This window comes from Poecilia formosa, unplaced genomic scaffold, assembly GCF_000485575.1.
Source record: "Poecilia formosa unplaced genomic scaffold, Poecilia_formosa-5.1.2 Scaffold134, whole genome shotgun sequence".
Lineage (NCBI taxonomy): Eukaryota > Metazoa > Chordata > Actinopteri > Cyprinodontiformes > Poeciliidae > Poecilia > Poecilia formosa.
This window is the reverse complement of record NW_006800073.1, coordinates 208,371-220,491: the sequence shown is the minus strand read 5'-3', so window position 1 is coordinate 220,491 and position 12,121 is coordinate 208,371. Positions and strand designations below refer to the sequence as shown.

The 12,121-nt window shown below is 41.4% G+C and overlaps 1 protein-coding gene and 1 long non-coding RNA gene across 2 annotated transcripts; both read right to left on the bottom strand.

Annotated features, from left to right (window-relative positions):
• Positions 1–977: 977 nt before the first annotated feature.
• Positions 978–2,408, bottom strand: LOC107837331 (uncharacterized). Its single transcript, XR_001663345.1, has 2 exons — positions 1,833–2,408; positions 978–1,613 (listed from the first exon to the last, which is right to left on the bottom strand). It is a non-coding gene; the product is annotated as an uncharacterized LOC107837331 (long non-coding RNA).
• A 1,005-nt stretch (positions 2,409–3,413) lies between these two features.
• LOC103144911 (uncharacterized) lies at positions 3,414–10,671 on the bottom strand. The gene is made up of 3 exons (XM_016676390.1): positions 10,016–10,671; positions 9,801–9,920; positions 3,414–5,081 (listed from the first exon to the last, which is right to left on the bottom strand). The coding sequence occupies exons 1-3, from the start codon at positions 10,543–10,545 to the stop codon at positions 3,485–3,487; spliced, it is 2,247 nt and encodes a 748-aa protein (XP_016531876.1). The 5' UTR covers positions 10,546–10,671; the 3' UTR covers positions 3,414–3,484.
• Between the last annotated feature and the right edge of the window lie 1,450 nt (positions 10,672–12,121).

Sequence of the window (12,121 nt, the reverse complement as noted above, 5' to 3'; positions counted from 1 at the left end):
TTAAAAAACAAACACACTAAAAAAAAAGGAATCACAAAAAATACCAAATAACATGTTAAATTAAAAGCTAATCAAATTATTCTAGAAGCACATCTGAGAATACAGACCCATTCAGTAAATTAGAATATTATTGAAAAGCCCATTTATTTTAGAAACTTCATCACTTACTGAAACATATTATATAGATTAGATCGGTTGGACCCCATTTCTAAACACAAGGATTAATCTTTACTCTTTGAATGAAGAGGCTCTGGACTGTGGACTCGGTGGGACTCCTATTTTCACCAGCATCTGCACAGGCCTGCAACATAGGGTGTATTTTCTGCCAGCATTAGGTTTAGTTTTTACAAAAGTGGGCTGTATAACTGGTGTTTTACACTCTATATGCAGATTTATTGTACAGTTGGAATATTACTGTTTTTTTTTCTGTTTTGAAAAAAAATATAGAAACTACTTTGTGTCAAATTTTAATTAATCGAGTTTGATGGATTAAAATGCCACGCCCAAATCAAAATTGATGTTATTGCACACAAACATCTGTTTTGATTTAAATTAAGTTGTTATCAATATAAAACAGACATGATTCTGGAACCTTCTCTTAAATCAAATGGTTAATAAGGGGTGAGGCCCTCTTTCATCATAAAACTTATGATGAAAATTTATGCCCCAGCCCACTTTTATTAGTTTCTGTTTGAATGAGCCAATAGAGATAAAGGGGTGGGATTTCGGTTTTTCTGCTTTAAATATTTTTCGGAGGTCCTGTCATTCTACTTGTTGCATTTGGTAGAGGAAGATCCACTTTGCTCTGACAGAAAAAATAAATGGTTCGCATTAAAAGAGAAAAGCCTCAAAAGAGAAAACATGAGGAATCCAATCGACTAGCATGTGGCTCATCTGCAGATGGACAAACCATCACGAGGCCTTGCTCCATGGCTGATGCTTCATCCTCTGCACTCCTGGATACAAATCTAGTCTTACCTTCATCAGCAGCGTTCGAATCCTCGATTCAGCACGATATTCCCACGTTCCAGGACTCTGAGCAAGTCACGCCTGACTCCAATGAATCACACTCTGCTGAAGCTCCTTCATCCATCTTGGGAAAAACCAACACCACCCGGTGTTGTCCAGTGGGACCTCCCTTCTCTGTCAGACTCCAAGCTCGGTCTATTAAATTCCAGTCCATAAATTGGATGCTTCCCAGAAGTCCACCTTTTTTTGTGCAAAAGAAAACCTCAGGAAACAAAAGGCAGCAGGTTGTGAAGTGAGGTGGAGAAGCTAGTCTGCTAACATCCGACTCAACTGTTTGAAGATCCAAAACATCAGATGGGAATCCCACCACCAGACCCTGCTCCATGCATCACCCCAAGAAGTAAATCATGACAATTGGACACATGCTAGTCAATTGGTTTCCTCATGTCTTCTCTTTTGAGGCTTTTCTCTTTTAATGCGAACCATTTTTTTTCTGTCAGAGCAAAGTGGATCTTCCTCTACCAAATGCAACAAGTAGAATGACAGGACCTCCGAAAAATATTTAAAGCAGAAAAACCGAAATCCCACCCCTTTATCTCTATTGGCTCATTCAAACAGAAACTAATAAAAGTGGGCTGGGGCATCTGCCAGGGAGCAGAAAGATAAAAGCAGTTGGGGGTGGGGTCTATATGTGTGAAGAGGAGTTGCATCAGAAAATTTGCATTGGTCTAAAACTTTCAATACAGGGGGAGGGGAATAACTGGGTCAAAAGTCATGTTGCCAGAATTCTCTCTCCGTGTTGGTTTTATTTTGATAAGAAGTTAAATTTTATATGATGAAAGAGAGCCTCATCCCTTATTAACCATTTGATTTAAGAGAAGGTTCCAGAATCTTGTCTGTTTTATATTGATAACTTAATTTAAATCAAAACAGATGTTTTTATACGATAAGCATTTTATGACGCAGATTTAACAGGTGTTTGTGTGCGATAAACATTTTATGACGCAATTTAACAGATGTTTGTGTGCGATAACATCGATTTTGATTTGGGCGTGGCATTTTAATCCATCAAACTCGATTAATTAAAATTTGACATAAGCTTGTTCCCTTATTTTTTTCTTGAAACCCAAAACCTGCCATTTCCTCACTTCATTATTATTTTTGCCTAATTAAAGGAGGGTTTCTGTGGTCTACTTTACATGGTGTGTAGTGTAATTTGCTTTAGTAGTGTCCAAGGCTGATTGATCCAAAAGTATTAGAAAGAGTCTAATTAAATAGTATACTGAAACAAATAACCCACAACTCACTTATTTACTGACATTGCTTAAGTGAGGGCTACACTAAGTAAAAGCTTTTCATACTGTAATGCAAGGATAGGCCTGTCACGATAAACGATAAATCAATTAATCGCACGATAAATTAAACCTATCGACCTCATTTTAATTATCGGCTTTATCGTCTCTTCCTGCATTTTAATCTTTCTGTTGATGACACTGAATGAAAAAAAGCTCAGCTCCGGTGCTCTCCACTGACCCTCTCTTCCTCATTTCCTTAGTGTAATGTCCAGCGCACACGACACGAGTTGTCGGCCGACTGTCGGCCCATTTTCAAACCTGAGATACCACACATTAGCCGATAGAAATCTTGGCTATAACGGTTCGATCGGGCTCGATCTTGCCATGTGGTGTGCAGCCACATGGGCACAAAATAATGGCTACAAGTCCAGTTAACTCCTCCCCTTGTCATTTCTATATTCTTTGCACGAAATGTTGAATAAGCATTAATGTTGTTTCCACATATCATCTCCAATGTCTGCTGGACTTCGTGTTGCGCCGTGTCAGCTGTTTGGGATTTCCCTCTGTAATTTCCCCTCAGAAAGCGCAGAAATCCATGCTTTATGATTGGCTACCTGTCACATTCAACAAGCTGCATTAAGCTCCCAGTCGGGGAAAACCCCTGATTTAAATCGGAATGGCCACTACGATTACATTGCATGATGATCGGTTACGAAATCACCAGCGACAATCTTAGATTGGCCAACGTTCTAAGATTGTTGTAAGGGGAAAATAGGGGCAAAAAATCGTGTAGTATGAACTACTGCATTAGGTAGTCGGATGTGCCCATCTTCTCTATTTAAATCTAGTGATTACTGAAGGCCAATACAGTATACAGACTTCATAATCTGCACTCTTTTGGTTGAATGCAGTATTTATTTCCACTTTGGCTTTATGTTGTTTAGTTTTTATTCAAGTATGTTTTTTTGTTAATGGAGACTGAGAATCCATTTTATTTTTGTTTTTGGTTGTTTTATTTATTTAGTTTATCAGTTCCAATCTTATGTGTTCCTTTGAAAATAAAGTGCATCTATCTATGGCAGGAAATCGCAGGCATTATTAGTCATTTCCATTAAATCAGTGTCAAAAGGTCTTGAAACAATATTATCGTTTATCACAATAATTTTTTGGACAGTTTATTGCTCAGCAAAATTTGTTATTGTGACAAGCCTATGCAAGGATTATCGTGTTTGATAATAGGTGTCATACGATGATCGCATGATTGGTTCTCTTATTGGTCCCTGTATTCCTGTTTGTTGGAATGGCGCTGTGTTCTGAGCATAACCCGCGTATCGTGTAGTGACTGGTGGAGATGAATAAGGATATGAATAAAAGCTTTCCTCACGGTTCTGCAAGGATTGACATGTTTGATAATAGGTGTCATATGGTGATCGCATGATTGGTTCTCTTATTGGTCCCTGTATTCCCGTGTGTTGGAATGGCGCTGTGTTCTGAGCGTAGCCCACATATCGTGTAGTGACTGGTGGAGATGAATAAGGATATGAATAAAAGCTTTCCTCACGGTTCTGCAAGGTTTGACATGTTTGATAATAGGTGTCATATGGTGATCGCATGATTGGTTCTCTTATTGGTCCCTGTATTCCCGTGTGTTGGAATGGCGCTGTGTTTTGAGCGTAGCCCACGTATCGTGTAGTGACTGGTGGAGATGAATAAGGATATGAATAGAAGCTTTCCTCACGGTTCTGCAAGGATTGACGTGTTTGATAATAGGCGTCATACGATGATCGCATGATTGGTTCTCTTATTGGTCCCTGTATTCCCGTGTGTTGGAATGGCGCTGTGTTCTGAGCATAACCTGCGTACCGTGTAGTGACTGGTGGAGATGAATAAGGATTTGAATAAAAGCTTTCCTCACGGTTCTGCAAGGATTGGCGTGTTTGATGATTGGTCTGTGTCACTGGATAAAATGGCTTTTTGAGCATGTTTCTGTTTTCTTCTTGGGTACATTGGCTTTTCCTTAGAGACTCACAGATCTTATCCCAAGAGTTTATCTGTGAATGAAACAATTCCACTCTGGATCTGAGGAACTTTGAGACTTCAGTCTCACTGCCGTTGGTCAAACTTATGATGCCTTTGACAACAGAGGAGATATTCATGCCAAAACTAAGGAATCCAGCTGCAAAATTACCAAATTCCTTAATGGGTCCAACATCCTCTTTAACTTTTCTATATTTTTGCACAACTCTACCTTTCCCAGCAGCTTTGCTACATGAACGATTATAATTACTGATTAAATTGATACCCTTTTCTATAGCTTTTACATTAAAAACACTCTTGGTTACTCCCATAAACACATCCATCTTGCTCTGTTTCAGATTGACTGTTGGGTATTTTATCTCATCATCGAGATAGTCCTGGATGTTTTGGAAGTTCACCATCAAATCTTGAAATTCTGTATTTGCAGTTTTCCGATGATTACGATTAACCGCAACCTCTGTTGCGTTGGTTGCCAAACAATTGGCTTCACTTGCTATCCCCAATGACACACCAGCCATTGTCAGCCCTAAAGATGTTCCTCCTGTACATGGAGTTAATACCAAACCAACAGAGGAGAGGACTGCTCCAATTGCTTTCACTGAGCCACCTGTCACATTGGAGATCTTTGCTCCTTTGTCCATCCTGTCTAACTTATCAGCACACTGCTTCAGCTTACCAAGAAAGGCTAACATTGTACGGCATTTATCATCAAACAAATTGACGAACCCTTCTGAAGAGCCCTTCTGGAACAGGAACTCCATCCGAAAGTGCTCATCCATTCTGTGGAAGAAATTTTTTCTTCTTAATTCTACAGAAACATTTGAAATAAGATGAGTGGAAATTATCCAAACTTTTTTATACATAAAAACAGAAAACACATTTTGACAAAAGACCCATTTGTGCTCCAGAGTAAATACACAGACACATATGGAATTAATTTTCAGTCAGTCGTCTCCAGTCATTTTGTGGCTATTCTGCGCCACAATGCAGACAATTCTTTACTGACTCTGTGTGCTTGTCCAGGAGGAGGGAATTCTGCAGGTGAATGACTTGAAGCAATCTGCTGGGTTTCCTTATCCAGCAGATAAGCTTGCTGTTTGATGTGTGACTGAATTGACATCATTTTTTATGAAGTGCCTCGAGATGACGTTTGTTGCAAATTGGTGCTATATACACTAATTTCAGCTTGCTGTTGCCTGTCTAAACACAGCATTTGATGAAATACCAGAGGTGATGTGGCACAGCATAGCTCAGCTACAATCTGCCATTTTACAGGTTTTAGCTGTCTAAGCCTTTCTGTTGAAGAATCATATCCAGACAGTATTTTGGAATAAAAATCAACATACTGGTTTCTGAATTCATAATTTGAGTTTAAGTCCCATTCATATCAAACACATAAAGTTGTTTTAAGCAGAAAAAGATACTTCCAATCAAACAAGTTGCAGCATTTTAGCTGAAGGCTGCTTTTACACCTGTGACCTGCAAGTCACCTGACTGTCAGAAAAAAATCCAAAGTATTGAGGATTTTTGAACTGATAACTCAGTTCTTTTACATCCTAACTCTTAAGTACAGTAAACCAATATTGTAAATCCCTTTAGATTCCATGCTTCTAGATAACCTTGTAGAACAGCAACTTAATTATTTCCTGAAACTGCTTTACTTAAGGTATCACTGATCTTTTTATGGGAGCTGACAGCCTTAGTCCTGTTGGATTTTACCTCTGCTTTTGACACAGTTGATCATCCTGATGAACAGACTGAATGACTTTGGCTTTACTGGTGTGGTTCTACAATTATTTATATCTTCCCTTTTACAGTGATTGCTAAGGTCTGCATTCATAAGACCCTAAGCAATCACAAGTCTTAAAAATGGATTCATTTTCAAGATGGATGCCAAGGTGCAGACACACAATTTGGCAGCTCCCAAATGTTTACCAAAAAATTCTTCAAAAACAGACCTTGTGTTTTACCATAGAATTATGTTCCTTTTATGTCTATTTCAGTTTAACACGCCGATGGGAAAAGGGATAATTTACATTTCTTTTCAGCTAAAAAAGCCCAGGTGGACCAGTACCAGTTAACTGTTTGTATTTTCTCGCGTGTGCACTTTCATGGCTGTTTGAAGAAAGCTTTTGTATAAATTTGTTTGCTGTTTAAACGAGTCTAATGTTAGAATTATCTTATTGTTGATTAATGTTAAATACAGTGCAGTAAAATACTCATCTGTACTTTGGAGACATTGGTATGACTACCTCCTGAATGGTTAGGGGCCTTTTTATGTACATTTTATTCTTTTAATGTACTAATTGTTTTCTGTTTTTATGTAATTTGGACTTTGAGTCTGTAATAAAATCTATTTGTCTGTTTGTCTAAACAGTTGATAAATTAATCTTCTATTCATAAATCTGCTTGATTATGGCCAAAGGAACAATCTGAAAGTTGTCTGGGAAAAGTTGAACTTGTGCTGATCCTGCTTTTGGTTTGTGATTTTGAAATGAATCCTGGGCTTTACCTGAACCTTAAGTACCTGGATGAGCCACAGCTAAACTGGTTAGTACTGCTGCTAACTGGGCTACACTCTCTGCTAACCTACAACTAACTGGGCTAGGATCTCTGGAGTTACCTGGGTCACAACTAGAACATATGGCTAGTGACTCAAATATTGATGTACCTGAAATTTGCTCCTATATCAGGGTCACCAGGGTCACCCTTCTTGGAGTCCTTAGAGGGGGTACTGGAGAGTTCCCCTCCTGGGGACTCCCTTGTTCTACTGAGGGACTTCAACGCTCACGTGGGCAATGACAGTGAAACCTGGAGGGGCGTGGTTGGGAAGAACGACCCCCCTGATCTGAACTCGAGTGGTGTTCTGTTGTTGGACTTCAGTGCTCGTCACAGATTGTCCATCACAGACACCATGTTCAGGCATAAGAGTGTCCATATGTGCACTTGGCACCAGGACACCCTAGGCCGTAGTTCGGTGATCGATTTTGTCATCGTTTCATCGGATCTGCGGCTGTATGTCTTGGACACTCGGGTGAAGAGAGGTGCGGAGCTGTCCACTGACCACTACCTGGTGGTGAGTTGGCTCTGGTGGTTGGGGAGGAAGCCGGTCAGACCTGGCAGGCCCAAACATGTAGTGAGGGTCTGCCTGGAACATCTGGCGGAGTCCCCTGTGAGACAGAGCTTTAACTCCCATCTCCGGCAGAACTTCGAACATGTTCCTGGTCAGGTGGGAGACATCGAGTCTGAGTGGACCATGTTCCTTACCTCCATTGCCGAGGTGGCTTATCGGAGCTGCGGCCGCAAGGTTGTTGGTGCCTGTTGGCAACCCTCGAACCAGTTGGTGGACACCTTCGGTGAGGGATGCTGTTAAGCTGATGAAGTAGTCCTATCGGGCCTTTTGGGCCTGTGGGACTCCAGAAGCAGCTGATGGGTACCGGCGGGCGAAGCGACATGCGGCTTGTGTGGTCGCTGAGGCAAAAACTCGGGCATGGGAGGAGTTTGGAGAGACCATGGAGAAAGACTTCCACACGGCTTCGAGGGGATTCTGGTCCACCATCTTGCGTCTCAGGAGGGGGAAGCAGTGCAGCACCAACACTGTTTAAAGTGGGGATGGTGTGCTGCTGACCTCGACTCGGGATGTTGTGGGCCGGTGGGCGGAATACTTCGAAGACCTCCTCAATCCCACCAACATGCCTTCTGTTGAGGAAGCTGAGCCTGGGGACTCTGGGTTGGGCTCTCCAATCTCTGGGGACGAGGTCGCCAAGGTGGTCAAAAAGCTCCTCGGTGGCAGGGCCCCGGGGTGGATGAGATCCGCCCAGAGTTCCTTAAGGCTATGGATGTTGTAGGGATGTGTTGGCTCACGCGACTCTGCAATATCGCATGGACATCGGGGGCAGTTCCTCTGGATTGGCAGACTGGGGTGGTGGTCCCCCTGTTCAAAAAGGGGGACCAGAGGGTGTGCTCCAATTACAGGGGGTGTCACACTCTTAAGCCTCCCTGGTAAGGTCTATTCAGGGGTCCTGGAGAGGAGGGTCCATTGGATAGTCGAACCTCGGTTTCAGGAAGAGCAGTGTGGTTTTCGTCCTGGTTGTGGAATGCTGGACCAGCTCTACACCCTCAGCAGGGTCCTGGAGGGTGCATGGGAGTTCGCCCAACCAGTCTACATGTGTTTTGTGGACTTGGAGAAGGCGTTCGACCGTGTCCCCAGGGCGCCCTTGTGGGGGGTTCTCTGGGAGTATGGGGTACCGGGCCCTTTGATACGGGCTGTCAGGTCCCTGTATGACCGGTGTCAGGCTCGTTTCCGGTGAGAGTTGGACTCCGCCAAGGCTGCCCTTTGTCACCGATTCTGTTCATTACTTTCAAGGACAGAATTTCTAGGTGCAACCGAAGTGTTGAGGGGATCCGTTTTGGTGGACTTAGGATTGCAACTCTGCTTTTTGCGGATAATGTGGTCCTGTTGGCTTCATCAGATCATGATCTGCAGCTCTCGCTGGAGTGGTTCACAGCAGAGTGTGAAGCGGCTGAGATGAGGCTCAATGCCTCCAAATACGAGGCCTTGGTCTTAAGCCGGAAAAGTATAGACTGCCTTCTCCAGGTGAGGGGGGTCGTCCTGCCTCAAGTGGAGGAGTTTAAGTATCTGGGGATCTTGTTCACGAATGAGGGAAGAAGGGAGCGGGAGATCGACAGGCAGATTGGGGCAGCATCTGCCGCGAAACGGGCGCTGTACCGGTCCGTTGTGGTGAAGAGAGAGCTGAGTCAAAAAGCGAAGCTCTCGATTTACCGGTCGATCTACGTTCCCACCCTCATCTATGGTCATGATCTTTGGGTCATGACTGAAAGAACGAGATCATGGATACAAGCGGCCGAAATGGGTTTCCTCCGCAGGGTGGCTGGGCTTTCCCTTAAAGATAGGGTGAGAAGCTTGGCCATCCGGGAGGGACTCAGAGTAGAGCCGCTGTTCCTTCATGTCGAGAGGAGCCAATTGAGGCTCGGGCATCTGATAAGGATGCCTCCTGAGCGCCTCCCTGGTGAGGTGTTCATGTCCCACCGGGAGGAGGCCTCGGGGAAAACCCAGGACACGCTGGAGGGACTATGTCTCTCCGCTGGCTTGGGAACGCCTTGGGGTTCCCCCAGAGGAGCTGGAAGAAGTGGCTGGGGAGAGGGAAGTCTGGGCCTCCCTTCTGAAGATGCTGCCCCCGTGACCCGACCCCGGATAAGCGGAAGAAAATGGATGGATGGATGGATGGATGGGTTGTCATATCTTCCACTCCCTGTCTGTCTCGTCACAATGGGGGAGTAGAACTTTCTCACTCAATTCTCCAGCTTTGGACTTCTCTTCCCCAAGCTTTTCAAAACTTAAAAGCTTTTACTATTTATAGTTCCAGATTCAACAGTTTAATCTTACGTACTCATTGTGAACATTGTTCTTTCAAATGGACTGGTTTTTAAAATATTTTATTGTGATATATTATTTTCTTTTATTGTGATATAGCTTACCTGATCTTGTCAAGTTGCTTAATGTGATTTATCATCTGTTGAATGTCATCTTCATACAGATTATCAGCATTCACCACAATGTCCTCATCAGTAATATTCAAGCGCATCTTAAAGTGGAAGCTGTGAAAGACAAAGTGGGATACATTTTATAGTATTACTTTTTTATTTAAAATAACAAAGTTTATCTATGTTTAATACCATAAACATAATTTTACCTGTATCCAAGATCCACATATATCCTGTTGGCAGTGTCTATGTAAGTTTGCAGGCAGCTTGCTAGAATCTCCACATTGTGAAGGTTAGGGTGGAAGAATCTCTTTGCATCTCTTTTGAATGTCAGGAGGAGAGGACAGATTTGTTGTGCAGAGTTGATCACATCTCGAACATTATTTAAGTCGATCCTGTTATGAAGGTAAACAATCTGGTTCTCAGTGAACACCTGGAGCGAAGTGACCGCCAGCTTCTCTATTGCATCCAAGAAACGGTCGAGTTCCTCCAGGCCTCTCAGTGTGCCTTGTAGCACTTCAGTCAGCTCATTTTCTCGTTTTTCAAGTCTGCTGTCTTTATGGAACTGGAATTTGCTCTTCATGCATTTAGAGAATTTTTTGTGTTTGCCCTCTGACATGGTGAAACTGGGATCAATTTTGAGAGTCTTTTCTTTGATGATCATTATTTTCATATGCTCTTCCTCTCTCAAATCCTTCCATTTAGAGAACCTGTCATAAAAATATTTCGCTGTTGCCATGTACGTCTCAGTATCAGTGATGTACCGACTCAAGGCCCTCTTTAGTCTCGACCTGCAGGACAGACAAATGTCACTGTTTATGCATACAAAAACAAATACGAAAACAAAGGTAAGCAGCTATAATAAGATGTATGTTGTTTGAAAACTATTTATTTTATTGGTGACTTCTACTGGTCCACATTATAAGCCACCAGATGACAACCATGATGCCACTGAGATGAGAAACGATGCAAATCACTCATTGGAATGTTTTTTTATGGGTAATTTTAGTTATTTTTTAGTTTTTACTTGTAATATTCACAAATCAGAAACTAGGATCTAAATATTCTGCAATTAGGGGGTGATTGTATATGCACACTGAAGTTTTGTTATTTTGTCCTGTTTGTTGTTTACTTCAGAATAAAAATAAAATGTTCACAGTTGTAGGCTTGTTCTGTAAACCCTAAAATAATCCTTTTGAATTCCAGGTAGCAAAACACAAAGGAGGTTGAATACTTTTGCAAGGCATTGTGTTTAATAAAATAACTTTAATGAAATGTTTCAGTAATTTATTTAATAACCATTCATTTATTTTATTGTGCATTTAATTAATGATTTAATAATGTATTTAACTATTTAACTGTTTCCTTCTTAATCCTCTCAATTGTCAGAAATGTAAAACTTTTCATGCTGGTTTTGATTAAGGAGACATGAGCTGGTAAATTCCTCTCTGGTCATTTACTAGAAGGCAGGTGATAAACATCAAGCAGACCAATTCCCAAAAGGGAAGTTACATAACCTTCACATCTTTTTTATAACTTAAATTGACGTCAAGATAAATATAGTGATATGAGACAGAAACATGTTTTCTATCTAGATCTATCGATCTATAGATCAGTAGTTTTATGGGAGAAACGAAATAAGGAACAAAACCAGCTCTAAATCAATCCAGATGAGCCAAATTGAAAGTGTCTTGGAGAACATAAAACTAATTTCTTTACAGTTCTACTTACTTGAGTAATTTTTTTTGTAATGTTAGCACTAATATTTGGCTTTTACTTGAGTAATATTACTGTGAAGTATCACTATTTAGTAAAACTTCTGGATACTCTGGCTGCTGTGAGTAACTTCACTAAATAAAGACCAAACACGTGTTAACCAAAAATACACCAGTTGCATTCAGTCTGCTAGGGAGAATTCTTGTTTGAGCACAAGCTGAGCTGATTTGAAGTTAGTTTTTATCTGCGGAGACATTTGAAGGTCAAAAACATTCAGTAAACACTGGACAAATTTTAACAAAAATAAAAGATCAGTTTTCTAAATAAACACGTTAGCCAGAAGGAGAGTCATTTCTTTATCTTGAGAAAACCAGACTAAGAAATTGTTGAGAGATCAGCTGCTCTGGTGCAGAGATCTGAGGTCGTGATAGACTTTTTTTGTTATCCGTCATCTTGACCTACAGCATTAAAAAAAATTACTCATGTTTTTTCCATCAAATTATAATCACATTAACATCGGCTATTTAGCCACATTTTTATCCAGTTTAATTAATATTCACTTAGTTGAACCGTGAATCCAGATCCCATCAGACATAAAG